This window comes from Daktulosphaira vitifoliae, unplaced genomic scaffold (assembly GCF_025091365.1).
Source record: "Daktulosphaira vitifoliae isolate Bord-2020 unplaced genomic scaffold, ASM2509136v1 Scaffold_4, whole genome shotgun sequence".
Classification (NCBI taxonomy): Eukaryota; Metazoa; Arthropoda; class Insecta; order Hemiptera; family Phylloxeridae; genus Daktulosphaira; species Daktulosphaira vitifoliae.
In genome coordinates, this window is record NW_026099575.1 from 11,642,977 (window position 1) to 11,659,295 (window position 16,319).

General features: G+C 27.5%; 2 protein-coding genes across 3 annotated transcripts; one reads left to right on the forward strand and one right to left on the reverse strand.

Moving 5' to 3' along the window:
- The first annotated feature begins 1,148 nt into the window (after positions 1-1,148).
- Positions 1,149-8,577, forward strand: LOC126904186 (zinc finger protein 608-like). The gene is made up of 6 exons (XM_050682954.1): positions 1,149-1,542; positions 2,599-3,185; positions 3,523-4,031; positions 4,160-4,286; positions 4,606-4,693; positions 4,761-8,577. The coding sequence occupies exons 2-6, from the start codon at positions 2,648-2,650 to the stop codon at positions 7,426-7,428; spliced, it is 3,930 nt and encodes a 1,309-aa protein (XP_050538911.1). The 5' UTR covers positions 1,149-1,542; positions 2,599-2,647; the 3' UTR covers positions 7,429-8,577.
- Positions 8,578-9,648: 1,071 nt separating this feature from the next.
- Positions 9,649-15,179, reverse strand: LOC126904198 (protein disulfide-isomerase A3). Of its 2 annotated transcripts, XM_050682978.1 has the most exons (10): positions 15,036-15,179; positions 14,806-14,966; positions 14,662-14,749; positions 13,419-13,539; positions 12,199-12,427; positions 11,774-11,890; positions 11,423-11,716; positions 11,129-11,360; positions 10,924-11,058; positions 9,649-10,664 (listed from the first exon to the last, which is right to left on the reverse strand). In XM_050682978.1, exons 2-10 carry the CDS (start codon positions 14,949-14,951, stop codon positions 10,554-10,556), a joined length of 1,473 nt encoding a protein of 490 aa, XP_050538935.1. In that variant the 5' UTR covers positions 14,952-14,966; positions 15,036-15,179; the 3' UTR covers positions 9,649-10,553. The 2 variants fall into 2 exon arrangements, with proteins under 2 accessions (XP_050538935.1, XP_050538934.1); XM_050682977.1 differs by having other exon boundaries at positions 14,806-15,177.
- Positions 15,180-16,319: the final 1,140 nt, after the last annotated feature.

The following is a 16,319-nucleotide window of genomic DNA, read 5'->3' on the forward strand; positions in this document are numbered from 1 at the left end:
CTTTCACTAGCAATCAAATAATATTGATATAATTAATTATATTAGAAGCAACAAATATATATTGATGATGTACATAAAATAGTAAAAATAATTTTGATCCGTACAATTTATTAGTTATAAAATAGAAGAACCTTTTAGTTCAATTAAAGTTAATGAAGTACATACGTTTATTATTAATTTTTTCAAATTCTATTGAACTTGGAGTTACCAATCGGATTATTTTTTAAGTTTCGCGTTTTGTTTACATATTTGTATTTATCTAATACACTAAAAACATAATTAAAATGATCAATAATAGCTTTTCAAATATATATATATATATATATATATATATATATATATATATACATAATAGAACATGAAGTAAATGCCTCTAGAATATATATTATATTAGGCCAGTTTAGTGTAACATTTTTTTATATTTAAAGAACTATCTATTTTGTTTCTATGTCTAAAATTGATAACTTTAAACTAAATTTATTTTAAAATAATTTTATAATTTAACAAAATAAGCAATTTTTTTTTTAACATACGACTATGCAAAATACAATTTAGGGAGAACTGAAGCATTTCGTGAAATTAAGTCATCATCGTTCTTTTAATCGTCAATAACAGTAATATGATTAGAATTTAATGCCAGTGGAAAGATCTAAATAAGATAAATTTTCTATACTCTTTTAAACGAATCAAATTGCCATTTGTACCATAATTTTTTTTAATTTTGGAAAAAAACAATCGTTATATTCCTAATGCCATCATTTAATAGATCAAAAAAATTCTAATAATTTCTAATCATAATGTATAATATTAATCTATTCTACAGTTCCGACAAAAACTCATTAATTTCATCCAATATACTAAATTAACATATATAATAAACTATAAATCGACATCATACAGCCCCATAGTCTTCTGTTTTTTTAATTTTACATGAAAATATTAAAAGGAACTATAGTTTGTGATAATAGAAATTGCCATCTACTTGGAATCCAAAAACGCATTTATTCGGCTTGTGTAGCTCTCTCGTACCATAGAGTAATATTACTCTATGTCAAGTACAAATCCCCTAGCTCACTCTAACGGTATAAATATAAACTAAGTATTAACACAAACAAAGAACGTGTCCAATGCACGTCCAAGGTTTACGGTCTGGAAAATATAAAAAACATATCACCGAAGGGTGTTGTTTACCGTTTAGCAGCTATCGTATTTTTCCGTCAGGCCGGGCGTATGTCGAGGTTTTATTCACAATATTCATTGGATTTGTTTTGAGTTAATATTTATAATTATTGTTATTAATACGCCAAATAGGTCAAGTTCTTTTAAAAACAAAATTTCACCATTTTTCTTGTTAAAAATGTCACACGGCTCTGTGCGTACCTCAGTTTTACGATCTGTCTGAACGCATCAGCCATTTTGTTTGTATTAACATCTCATAATTGTCAACTTTAACGAGGAAACTCGAATTTTATTCACCAACAAAACATCTTGATGTCCATCTCCGGTAATTCAATCCTCTACGTCGGGATTACATAACTTTGAGTGAGTACTGTTAAAAGTGAATAAATTGAAACGTGTGTCTCGTACATATTAGTTTTCCATATCATGCCCCCTAGTGTTTGTCTAGAGTGTTAAAATTGTCAAAAGCTTATTTTTTTTTTAATTATTTACTATGTGTTCTAGGGTAGGTTAAAAAATATTTAAATAACCTTTATAAATAAAAACTTTGTCAAAATATATTATTACATTTTCGTGGACTTTATCATAATTGATTTCTGATGGCCATATTGTCTTTTTACCTATTCTTTGAAAGAATAAGTAAATATTGTAAATAATCTTAATAATACAGCAAGTATTAACACATCCACAAGAATAAATAATAATTATTCAGCGAAGTTGAAAATTACCCATTGTTTTGTGATGAATATTGAAAAACATCTTATATTTTTGAAATAGTGACCAAGGAACACATAAAACTTAAATAAAATCTTGTTACAATTTTTTTATAAAATTTTAATTTCTTCAACAATTGACATCTCTTATTATTGTTTATATTTATATTGATAATATATTTGATTTATAAAAGTAATTTTTGAATGAGTTACTAAGTTAGTTTTTACATAGTTATTGGTAGTTACTTGATATGATTTTAAACATGTTTTTTATGAATTATAACATTAATTTAAACTTACAAATTGATCTTGAAATATTTAATGTCATTTATTTTTAGATATTTAAATTTATTTGAACAAGTGTATTAAACTTAATATTTTGTTTTATATTAATTGAAAATAACTGTATATTAGTTACAAATAACTTACAGAAGTTTAATCAAATCATTATTTTCTTTTAAACTTTAAAGAAAGAAAGGAAAAAAGGAAATTAATTATTTGTTTAATAATTAAAATTTACTCTATATAATTAATAATACATTTTATATATTTTCTTGGCCTAGCCAAAAATCATCTTTGACTCTCTAACATGTGAAAGAGGACCACTACCCTCTGTAGCATTTTAAGGTCGGGAAATAGAAGGATGTAAAACTAATCAATTTTTATATAATATCATTTTAAGATTTATTCTATTTTATTATTTTAGGAGAGAATAAAATGGTGTTAGTGGTCGGGGCTCGCGGTCCTGGGCACGGATGGCGGCCCCAATGAAAGAAGAGCTAGGTGGGGCGGTGGCGGCGTCCACAGATAGTGTTGAAAGTTGCAATGGTAACAATAACAATTCTAGCAGTAATGCAAATTTTGAATATGACGACAATGAATGGGATATTGGAATAGGTGATTTGATTATTGACTTAGACGCTGATATAGAAAAAACAGGTTCAACCTCATCAACAACTACAACAGGTGATACTCTCAGTATCACTAATAGCGGAACACTAACAGTCGGTGTATCGGCTGGTGGTGGAGCCATGTCAGGAGCTGCTGCAACAGCACCTTCAGCTAATACAGCTGGCAGCAATAAAACTAATGTTGAACACTCAGCTACTGTTGATAAAGGATTAAAAATGAAAATTAAACGAACAAAAACAGGAACTAAGAGCTTTGAAGCCAAACATGAAATTGTCAAGCCTGGTGAACAAAATGGGTCTGCAGCTTCTGCCCAATCCCAGTCAAGTGGCAGCGCATCTTCTAACGATTCATCTGGATCATCAATAGAATCAAAACAAAACAGTAAGTACCTCTTTATATAAAATGAAAATCTTAATATTCAACTAAGTCTAAATACTATTCAACTATTATTTTATTGATAATGAAATATTAAGATAAACATTTAACTTGTACCAAATTTATGTTTAGTTTATTTAACTAATAAAACTAGTAAATTTTTTTAAATACTATTATAGTAATTTAATTGAAAAATGAATTATTTATTGCATGCTTGATGATAAAATTACTAATTATTTAATAGAATTTTTAATACTGCAAGTAACTTGATAATTTTCGCTAGTTATTTTAATGATTTTTAAAAATAATGAGTACTGTATCTATTTTTTTCATATTTGTTAAGATAAACATGCTACTACATCTAATGCAAGTTCTTCTACTCTTACGAACAATACTCCATCAACTGCAAGTTCAGTAAAACGTGGTTCTAGCAGTCATCGTAGAGATAAAGTAAAAGATAAGCAACATGGTTCATCTTCAAGTGTTGAGAAGTGTCATAAAGGAAATTCAAGTCTTACTTCAGAATTAAATGGTCGGAATAATGTTGCACAATCAACTTCTAGAACTAATGCATTCCCAACAATGACTAGCAATATCCAGACTCCTCCTAATGTACCCAATTCTGGATCACAAGTAGGAGAATCAGGAACCTCGACCATTAATGTGACTACTAATGGGTCTGAACAAAATAAATCACCTTCAGTAAATTCTTCTGAAAATCCTTTAAATATATCTAAATCTTCTTCTTTTATGTCTCTTGTGACAAAACCTTTACAATCTACCTCGCCACCTCCAGCAAATAAAGTAAAATCTTCTAACTGTTCAACTTCTGTGTCTACAATAGAACATAAGGTATATTATATTTTAATTTCTTTTAAAAAATAACATTGAATCTAATTAAAAGTCAGCCACGCTAACTAAATATTTAGATGAATTTATAAATTATATCAGATATATGTTAATTAATTGTTTATTCACAGGAAACAGCTGATGCTTGTGTAGGAACTAGTATCAGTATTGGGACTGTCACAGAACCTGATTGTTTTGGTCCATGTGAACCAGGAACTCATGTCAATTTAGAAGGAATTGTTTGGAATGAAATTGAAGGTATGTCATTATTTTATGTCTAGTATTTAGTATGTTTAAAAATATATGCTTACATTAAACATATCTATAATACCATGATTCTTTCAGCCACACATCATGTTATCAACCTATATGAAAGTGTATTTGATTATGAATCATAAGTGCACGGTGGCCTAGTGGTAATGTTAGTCTCCAAGATATCTTAGGTCCTAGGTTATAATCCCGTACCGTGTAATTTATATTCATATGATTTTCAGTACACTTTTTATGATAGCCGGTGTTATTATCATAAATAAATATTATTAATTCATTTATTATAAATAATTTATCTTATTTTCAGGTGTTTTAGTTGTAAATGTTACATGGAGAGGAAAAACCTATATAGGGACTTTATTAGATTGTACTAGACATGATTGGGCTCCACCTAGGTAAATAATAAATTATTCAATATAATTATAGTTATGTTTATTTACAACATGAAATTTTCTATTAAAGATTTTCTGAGGCATCAGCTGGAGAACCTGAATGTCGTCTACCACAGAAAGGACGTGGAAAACGAGGTCGAGCTAGTTTAACTGCTAGTCCAAGCAATGATTTAGTAAATTTTACTGAGACTAGATCATCTGTCCACAGTAAACTCAGAAGTAATGGAACTAATAAATGTAATACTACTAATAATTCTAATAGAAGAGGAACATCATCACCTACTCCTACATCTTTTGCACCACCACGTTCCGAGTCTACAGGTTCAAATAAAAGAAAGAAACCCCTTAGTTCTGAAGATGAAACATCAGGAAAGAAGATTAAAGCAGAACCAGCTAGTCCTCCTCCTATGTCACCTACCATGTTAGAATGTCCTGATCCAAATTGTTCAAAAAAGTATAAAAATGCCAATGGTTTGAGATATCATCAATCTCATGCTCATGGAGCTGCATTAGATGATGAAGATGGTGATACTAAAGAGTCAGGTGGAGCAAGTTATTCTGAAAATGAGGATGACATCAGTCCAGCTCCTATGAGTAGCTTAAATGTTCCAGAAATCCAAAAAGAAGAACAAACAGTTATTGATAATGCTGAACAATCCCCATCTTCTACTACTCCACCAGCTATTGAATCTGATCCTCCTGCACCATTACAATCACCTCCGCTTTTAGTCCCCAAACCAAGTGTTTTACGTTTTAGTCTTTCAACAAATGAGGAAACAAGTACTTCAACACCTATATCAACTACTCCCAAAACCGTTCTTTCAGTTCCTGTTGTTCAACCCTCGCCTACTCCACCACCATTATTACAACCAGCTACACCAATACAGAATATTGCTCCCACTTCACAATCACCACAACCTCAACCCCCCATTTTGCATGTACAAAGTCCTGCATCTCAACAGTTACCACCTCAAGTTCAGCCTCTTGCATTAAATCAACCACAAGTTCAAAAAGTACCACAGTTTAAAGTTAAACCAGCTTCTGCATTGATGCCTATGGAAGATAATTTGAAAGGAAATAAAGATACTAAAAATAAAGTTTCTTCTACTCACAAGAAGAAAAATCGTAAATCCCCAGCTAGTAGCCCACGACCTTTTCCTATTGACCAACCACAGTTTGAAAATACCAACTGTGGACGTGAAGATGTTCAGAGTCCAGCATATTCAGATATTTCAGATGATACTGCTCCAATTCTTGAAGTTGAAATGAATGATAGCATAAACAAACCAAAATTATTACCTGGAGATAAGAAAACTGATCAAAATACTGCTCTTTCTCCACATTCAATTCAACCTTACAATATGTATTCTTCCTATTATGGTCAACCTCCATATTTGATTTCTTCAATGCAATCAAACGACACATCTAAACAAATGAAAGAAACTGATAAAACAAATTCTCAATCGCAAGATTTGAAGTTGCCAAATACTGGAGATAAAGATAATAAAAAAGATATATCCTCTAATCAAGCATCAGATTACCAACAACAAAAACTTTTACAACAGTATTTTACATATGATGCTTTTGTTCAAAATTATCCTTATAATATTGGATCGGGTTATCCAATGTCTATGGTTCAAGACAAAGATTTGAATAAAGATGAAAAAAATCATCAGTCTTCTATAGCAGGATCATTAAATGTTCCTCAAACAAATAAAATTAAGTCTGAACAGGTAAATCCTAAAGATAAATCTCATCAAAATGAAAACCATCAAATCATGAAAGAAAGTATTGAAATGAAATCTCAAATGAATTCTGCCTACATGTTTTCACGACAGCAGCAACAACAACAACAACAACAACAGGATGATGCTAGACGTTATTATGGTTATCCAGATCAAAGACGCAAAGAACACAGTTCTAGTGAACACGCACATAATAAACCTAGCACACAAACAACCCCTACTAAACATTCAACTCCTTTAAATACAGCACATAAACATAAAGATAAACATGATGATAAAAAAGATGACAAATTGAATAAATCTTCTCATTTGTCAGAGGGTGTGAAACCTACAATGGAAACACAAGGTCCACCACCTCCACCAACATCATATGCTTATATACATCCAGGATTTATGCAATCGCCTCATTTTGCAGGTGCTTTAGCCTTTGATCCTATGTATCGTAGTGCAATTAATCCAATGTTGGTGCCTGGACCTTATGGTAATACTCCACCACCTTCTTACTTACATCCTCAGATACATGCTCAAATGCAACGATACCATGCTCCTGAAGACCTTTCTCGACCAGCAGCTTCAACACAATCAACTAACTCAACACAATCGCCATCTGGACCAAAAGCTGCCCTTGATCTCCTACAGCATCATGCTAGTCAATATTATTCTTCTCATAAAATACATGAATTGCAAGAACGTGCCATCAAATCACCAACACCAAAATCTAATCCTCCTCCTGGACTTCCACCAGCTCCTTCACCAGGAACACGACAATCGCCATCTTTGAGCACAACAGGAGTAACATTATCTGCTTCAGAACGTTCTACGTCTGCTGGACCTCCTCCAGCATCTCAATCATCCAGTAAACCAGGGTCAACTGGTGATCCTAAAGACTGCCGATCACCTCCTCCACAAAGGCATGTACATACTCATCATCATACTCATGTAGGTCTTGGATACCCATTGTATCCAGCTCCTTACACTGGTAAGCCTTTATAAATTATCATGTGTAGTTCTAAATTATCGAGCTATTATCGATATATTAACTTTTAATATGATACAATTATTTTACTGGGGCATTATTTATATTTAATTTCCCTGGAAACTTATGTAAATTATAAGACGATAAATCAGTCTTATAACTTTAATTGTATATTTAAAATTTTTAACTGACTATTTGTAATAATTTGGCACCTTATTTAATTTTTTTTGGCTTTATAGCCAAAATGTATTATTGCTCAGAAGAATAACTAGTGCATTTAATATGATAAATATATTACAATGGCTAATTATATGAAATATTTCAATTTTTTTACTTAAATATTGTATTGAGGTTTAGTTGTCTGGGAATAAATTATAAAGTAATGTAAACATAGAGTTGACTATAATGATTAGTATCATATAAAGCTATGTAGTGTTCATAAGAATGTTGACTATTTGTTGCATGTTTTTGATCTTTTTGATCTTATAACATTTACAAACCAGTTTGATCAAAGCTAATCGTTATTTACTTTAATTTTTAGTTGATATTTTTTATTATTTATAATTTTTTTATACACTTAATTATTATCAATTGTATATTTTTGTGTAGAATCATAATTATACATGTAATATAAATTTTATTTACGGGATACATTTTCCTAAAGCTGGGGGTGGTTGTTATTTGACTGTTGACTTCGGATACTATTAATATTGCATCAATTAAAAAATGTTAATGACTTTCATTGTAGTAATTAAAATATTTTACAAAAAAATTTTTCACTTAATTTTCTGAGGCTGTGATTTCGAATCGAGGTGAAAGATTTGGTTTTAAAGTCTTAGGTGTACACACATATGTTCTTATTGATTATATATTACAACTATTTAAAATTTGTAAGACCATTAGTATTTAAAGAAATAAATAAAAAAAATTTTTAGTTGTGTAAGCATATTTGAAAAATTGACAAGTATTCTGTATAGTAATATATACATACAAACCTGTGACTAATAAATTACATTGTGAATATTTAATAACAGTCAATCTTTACTATTGATATTTTATTTATTTATAAATACATATATTGCATGTAAATACATTATGTGGGACTTTGTATTATAGTTGGAAAATATATTTTAGTATTTTTTGGATATTAGACAAATAAATTTATATAATATATATTATTGTACACCTAATACATTATTAATACCTAACTAGTATAAAAAATACATACAGGTGTTTTCACATTTGAATATGAACAAAATGATAATTTAATTAAAGTTATAATTGTCAGTGAGATTTGAGACACCTGTATATATATTTCAATTCTATGTATAATTTTTGTTTTTTGTCTATTAATGATAAAAGACTGCACAATTAAAATTGTTTGTATTATTCTAGTTGTTTATTTAGCTCATATATAGAAGAAAATGGCAAGTATTTCTACACATCATATTAACATCACACATTTACTTTTTGGAAATTGTGATTGAATTTTTATCTTAAATTACTTTTGTAAAAATTTTCCAAAACATTAAAATTACCATAATGTTACGAGTCCATTTAGTACTCAAGGATCATGTTTAAGTTTAAGATTCTTGGTCAAAACCAAGAATCTTAAACTACTCAATGTCTGTGAAAATTGTCCTTATCTCCTTGAATGAGCTTTAATTACTGAATGAGACATTGGCTATTGCGTATATTAGTTTCTATTGAGAGATTATAAAATAAAGTTAAACTAATGTTTTATGTCAATGATGAAATTAAGTGATATTTTAAAAATGTCGTGTAAATAGAAGTAGGTATATCCAAGCGAGACTGAGTTGGTTGACTGATGATAATTCGCAAAAGACAAGTTATTTGACAAAATAAATAAGACACAAGTAATTGTATCAAAAACTATATCTATAATAGCCACTCAAGCATATCTGTCCTTAGCCTGTCATCAGTAGCCCTAAGCTACAGACAAGTATAATAACCACATCAGTATCTCTCTCTGTGCTTATTAAAGTTTATTATGAATTAAGTGAAAATACAATATGTAAAATACAAGTGGTAAGAACATAGTAATAAATGTTTTTGTATTAGGTAGGTTTGTTTTTAAATCTTGCAGGTGCATTTAAAAACTATAGAATATCATTACCAATAAAAAAAATCAGCACATTAAATTGCATATTCGATTCAAGTATAAATGGAAATTTGATAGTAATTATCATCACTGTCATAACAAAAACACTTAAATGTGAATCTTGAATTTCACACAAATTGTATATTTTTAATGTTACAATATCTAAGATTTAAAATTTTACTTAAATATTAAATGCTTGTTACATTATTTGCTTAATTGAACATTTTTTTGATTCGATGGCTGATTTCTTATAGAACAATTTCTTTTTTATATTGTACACTTCAAGAGCTTTAATTTGAAATTGGTTAAAATTTGTCAGATCGAGAATATTTTCAAAAATTGAGTTAAACAAATTTCTTTACATGTCTTGGTGGTCGTCTCTTTCAAACCCTGTACTGAAATTTTTTATCAATTGTTACAAAAAGCACACCAAAATAAAACTTATTGCCTCTAATATACTCTATTAGAACTGTTTGTATAGTGTTTAATAAAATGGTTGTATCAGTTTTGAAATTTAGAAAACTTCTTTGAAAATTAAGTTTTTGTACAATTGTGTGTGTAATTTAGATATATTTTTTTTACTTTCTAAAATCTATAGGTTATTTAAATGTTTAGCATTGTTAGGTTCAACTAAATTAAAATTTAGTTCTTTTGACATATTGATCATTAGAAACATAACCAATGAGAGATGAATTTTTATGGACAGACAAAAAAACACTATTCACAAAACTTCAGCTTCGCATCAAAGTTAAAAAATAAATATTAATTAGAAAAATCACAACAGATTTATTAAAAAAAAAAATATACTGGTAAATATAGAATGCTTACAACATAATATAACTTTCCCATTAAACTAAAAAGAATTTTAACTAAAATTCTTAAAAAAAATTTAAGTAGTATATAATGTTCTTATTTATTAATATACTTAAAATTAGAACCCTATTCAAATAATTGAATAAGTTGGAGTAGCTAAAATTAATTATTTTTTTTTTTAATTAGCTATCAGCCTTCTGGATTTATTTATAATTCATTTTTAATATCTTTCACATTTCCTGATCTATCAAAATTCTTGAGCTCATTTGTTGCCTTGGTAGAAATATATTTTATGAAGTCATTTACATCACGGCCTCCCTATAAAATCATAAATCTTAATTAGTATTCTTTTATAATGTATGTTATATAATGTTGATAGAGTGCCAGAATTAATTTTATTTAATTTTCTTATAAGTTCAAAAACCTTAAACTTATTTAAAACAAGAATTCTATACTGTGTTCAATAGTTATATTACATAAAAATGGGTTTATCTTCCTTGAGTAGTTCTAATTGCAAGATGGTAAATAATAAAATGATTACTTTTTCTATAAAAGTGCTATATAATAATATTAATACCTCATAACGAATAGGTTTGGTTTTGCTATCTTTAGGTAGCCAGTATAAAGTAGGAAAACCTCTAACATCAAATAATGGAGGAACATCATTAGCAGTTGCATCCATTTTAACAAGTGACACTGCTTCATCTTTTAACTAAATATTAAAACAGTAATTAGTGGTAAAACTAACAGTGATTATTGTAAAGAAATAATATTTTACATACTTTTTCTGCTACTTGTTCATATACTGGAGCTAAGCTTTTACAATGTCCACACCAAGGAGCATAAAATTCTACTAATGTATCTACTCCATTATTAATAACTATATCATCAAAATTTTTAGCAACAGCTACTTTAACAGGTGAACTATTGTCTTCAGGGATAGGTTCAGATTTAATATATGGTTCTAAATTTCCATTTTGGAAATCATTAATGAATTTTTCCAAGTTTTCAACCCTGTAGCATAAAACTTTCAAAGTACTAGTTAATAAAAATATCTATTATCTTAGAAAACTTACGAAAAATCATCTTTCATTATATACTTCTTGTTATCAAGGGATCGAGCAAGAACTATAGGCTTATCATCTGATACAAAATCTAAGCCATGTTCATTAATTTCATGTTGGAAATCATCCTTGTTATTGATTGCCATAGATACTCCTTTGACTGATTTGGCAACTTTAAGAACTCTATTACGCCAGTAGTTGGTTCCTTTAGGGTTCTTCCCATAGTCTACAGCATAATAAACACCAACATAAGGTGGTTTAAAGGCTTCCATATTTTCCTTTTGACGATGTCCAACTAAGCCATGACTAAAAATTTAATAGTTATATTTATCTACTTATATATATAAGATTGATATTTCTTACTAATTAGAATTAATCCATGATTCTAATGCAGACGTTGATTCTTCACCATTATAATCAATAAAATCAGGTTCAAATTTATTACTTAAATGTTTAGGTCTATAGAGTACAACATTGTTCCTGAATAAAGTAAAAAAAAACAATTTAATAATAAATTTTTATTTTTAATAGAAACATTAGTTTAATAAAATATTTAAAACTATTCTTTATATAGATTTTAGACTTCATTTATAGAAAAAAATTTTAACCCACTACAATTGCTTAATTTATTATACAATATAATTAAAAAAAAATTTATTAGAAGATAATTCTTTAATTTACATGTGTAGAATGGAAACTGAAAATTATATAAATTATAACAATTAATATCATTAAATGTATTGAAAAAAAAAATTTTTTAAAGCAATAATTGAAAATTAGTAGCTTACTTGTAATTGTACTTGTCTAACACAGGTGCAGAAGTACTATGACCAAAATTAACTTTTTCTCTTAATTTGTTAGCCAATTGAATAAACTTTCCTTTAAGGTCGGTTTCAGTTTGAAAGAATCCAACAACAGCAACATCATCCTTAGAAATAAATAATTCTAATGCTTCCAAAGTAGCAAGATCTTTTGAACTTGGTCCGACTTGAGATTTCATATACTTAACAATACCACCTATTATTTTAAGATGAAATAAAAGTTATATAGAAATTAATATAAATTTATTAGTTATTATTTTATATTTATGTTCAACGTTTCCTTTAAAAGCAAATACTTGAGCCAGAGAGGTTAAGAAAACCTATTAAGCCTAGTATAACAGAAACAAACCCCACTATCTTTGCTTTGAGGCCCAATGCATTACTAACTGAGTTTGATTGTTTGCCTAAATTATTAATAATCATTACACAAATGTTCTCTGAAAAATGTTAAAATTTAATAAGAACCATAATATTGTATACTTTAATATGAAATTCACAAATATCTTTTATCCAATATTGCTTTAATACATTGGAAATCTGACATGCGTAGAGTACCTCCCACTTAAAATCTAGAGTAAAAGTCTACTTATTGGAATACAACTAACCATCAAGTTCCAGCAGTGAACATGTCATCTAGTTTTTGTCCTACCATGTTTGTTAAATACTTCAAAATGTATGTAGTTTGACAGTTTTCACTTAAAATTATGCTAAACATGCACATATGAAGAATTTACAGAGAAGATGATAACATAGTAGAGTACAGTAAAGTACAAGTTTTTCTAACCAAAAATTTAATTAAAGCATAAATATATAATAAACTGAGAATAGCTGCTTCTACAGCCCCCTTTTAGGACCCATGTGTGGTGTTGAAAAATATAATTTCAGGTTTAACAAAAGTAACATTTAACCAAAACCCATAATATGAAACCTGCTAATATACTTTTTTATTTATAATAAAAAGGAAAATATATATCATCAAGATTAAATGTATAAAATTTGGATAAAAAACTAATTTTTACCATTATTATGCCACTATTATATAATTCTAAATATATATATACACATTTAGTGTTTAACAATTGATATGGTTTTAATTATTATGTGGTAATAAAAAACAATTAAATTTTTAGTTTAACATATTGTAATATAAGGCTATTAAAGTAATTCAATTCTCTAAAGTCTCTTACTTGCATCACGAGGTCCATTATATTCTTTAGACATCTCACCATTTCTGAAAATTTTCAAAGTTGGATAACCAGAAACACCAAATTTGTTACAAGTATCTTTACCAGCTTCAGTACAATCAACCTTTAAACAGCAATTAAATTATTATTTAATGGGTATTTTTAACAGCCTATATTTATATAATATTCAAAAACAGTTTAAAAAAAGTTAAGGATTTAAAAGAAAAAATTATATAAGAATAAAGTAGTTTCCATATCATGGAAATTATAATAACTGATAGAATTTAAGAAGAAATGTGAAGACTGTGACCTAGCCTAAGTTTGAAATTAAGAAATATAATATTTATTGATAATTCTAAAATATGGAACCAAAAATTATACAATGATAATATACTAAATTTATAAATATTTTTTTTAATAATATGTATTATCATAATTAATTTGATTCTTACTATTTAATTTAATTTTCATATTTGTAACTAAAAATAAAAATAATTCAAATTAATAAAATTTATATGCAACAAAATTGATTCATAATTTCAAAAATAAAATAATTTTTTTTATGTATTAATAATGAAAATATTTACAGATGAAATATCGTAAGTTGATAGTATTCATATGAAAGGCAATAAAAGGTTCTCAGAAAACAAAGACCCTCTTCAGAAAAACAATAAAAATAATTAATACATAGCCTAATTTTTTTTTTATTATTTTTATTCCTTTTTAAACTTAATGTTTTATCAACTTATAAAAAATATTATATTGAATGAACAACTTAAATCGAGCTTGAATGATATTTTTTTCATAAAAATACATTTAAATGTGTTTACAATGTTTTTCACATTATATTGATATTTAGACCATGTTTTGTATGGGGATTGCAATACATGTATACATATATCCAGGTTGTGTTTTACAAAAGACAAAATATTTTAACTAATAAATAATAAAAATACAAATGAAATTATCAACAGTGTTATTATAACTCACTCTGAATACTTGTCATATTAGTCAAAATAATCATGAAAATTTTAAATGGAAACATTTTTAATAGTGAAACTAATTTAATATTTTTTAGATTTGTTGATTTGTCCAATTATTTAAAAAATACAAGTTAGCTAAATATTTCTTATAATACTGTGATTAATGAATACTAAATTATGTTATAGAACAATATAAATTTATTTTCATATATAAATCAATATTTTTTAACAATTGCGATTAATTTTTTTGTAAAAGAATTTACCTTTGCCAAAGTCACTGGAGGATCTTCTGTCAGTAATGTTTTAGCAGCCTTTTCAAATTCAGGTTTTAGTTTTTTGCAATGACCACACCTAATATCATAATATTTAAAACTTTGTAAAATTATATTAAAAAATATTTTCCTTACCATGGGGCATAAAACATAACCAAAGATGTATCATATTCTGAGACTGATGATTCAAAATCCGAATCAGAAAGATCAAGTGCAGAATCAGCAAAAACAGAATGTAATAAAAATCCCGAGAATATTAAAATTCCCCGAGCGAGTTTCATTTTAAAAGTAAGTCTCTAAAAATAAATATAAAACTTTAAGGGCATATAAATCTAGAAAATAGTGTAATAATATATTTCAATTACAATTTTAACACAATGTATTAGTAGTGTGACTAAAAATTAAATAAACGACATATAGCAGCCGGTTCTGTAAAAGTACTTAATATTGTTTTTATTGTAGACGTGTATCATGGTTTTATGGCTATTTGCACTTGGCGATTTCTAATTGGTTGATTTGATTATCGGTAGATTGGTCACACTTACCGGCTTTCATAGAAGAAAAAGTTATGATTCAGTCTTTTTATTTATGAATTTTAAGGATCATTACCTTTTGTTCCAAAAAGTTCTTGTTTCAATTTCATTAACTATTTGTTGGCAAATAATTTTTTAATAATTCTGGTCTGGAAATATTTTCTTCGGAACCAGGGAAATTAGGTCTGTCATTACATACAATGAGTATTTTCCCGACCGTATATTTATACGCTAACATATAATATAATCTAATTACTAATATATTTTTAATAGTTATATAGAATAATTAATTAATATTTCTATTCAAAATGCTTATATGCTATTGTGTTCAATTATTCTAACCATCGTTAGTTAGTTATAATTTTAGTAGGAATTGAAATTGTAATTTAACATATACCATTAGTAACTAGAACAATTTATTTCAATAGGGGAATACTCAACATTTTTTTAATATACTTATTGAACAGATTCTAAAATCCTATTCCTAAAAATATTTATATTTAACAACATTTAAATCTTATCTTTAAAGAATAGCTTAAGTGAGATAAATGACAGCAACATCAATAATATATAAATAACGTATATTTAAGTCAACATTAAACTAAAGCACGATTAAATCAATAATTCACATATAACAATATTAAATTAACAAATTACCAATAAAATAAAAAGAACAGATATAATCAGAAAATAACCGGACTACAACGTCATTACTCAACGAAACACATTTCTTCACTACTGCTGGATCACTGGCCATATGGTTCCCACCACTAGATAATACAGAACACAGATTATAACATCTTAAAGGTTTTTAATTATAATATAATCAATGTTATATGTAAGGAGTATTCTAGTATCATAAATTTATTTTTGATCAATCTGAAATTTGTAAAATGCTGTTTAATGACACCAAGGCCTATTATTTGGGTTAAAAATTTTTGAGACTCGCAATTTAAATCCTATGAAATTTATAATTTTTTATCATACATTATGAGTTTTGATAAATAAAAGAAATGGTCTTGAGATACACTATACGACGTATAAATAAATCCAGGGCTTGGTAAACTTTAAATTCACATTCAAATTTTTGATGATCTTTATTTTCTTGGCACATAT

What these genes read in the sequence shown, in the direction of transcription:
- LOC126904186 (XM_050682954.1), top strand. Translation starts at nt 2,648, where the DNA reads ATGGCGGCCCCAATGAAAGAAGAGCTAGGTGGGGCGGTGGCGGCGTCC. An exon ending in TGTTTGGAATGAAATTGAAG is followed by an intron (nt 4,287 to 4,605) that starts GTATGTCATTAT and finishes TCTTATTTTCAG; the next exon opens with GTGTTTTAGTTGTAAATGTT. An exon ending in CATGATTGGGCTCCACCTAG is followed by an intron (nt 4,694 to 4,760) that starts GTAAATAATAAA and finishes TTTCTATTAAAG; the next exon opens with ATTTTCTGAGGCATCAGCTG.
- LOC126904198 (XM_050682978.1), bottom strand. Translation starts at nt 14,951, where the DNA reads ATGAAACTCGCTCGGGGAATTTTAATATTCTCGGGATTTTTATTACAT. An exon ending in CTCCAGTGACTTTGGCAAAG is followed by an intron (nt 13,540 to 14,661) that starts GTAAATTCTTTT and finishes TGCTGTTTAAAG; the next exon opens with GTTGATTGTACTGAAGCTGG. An exon ending in ATAATGAAAGATGATTTTTC is followed by an intron (nt 11,361 to 11,422) that starts GTAAGTTTTCTA and finishes TTTATGCTACAG; the next exon opens with GGTTGAAAACTTGGAAAAAT.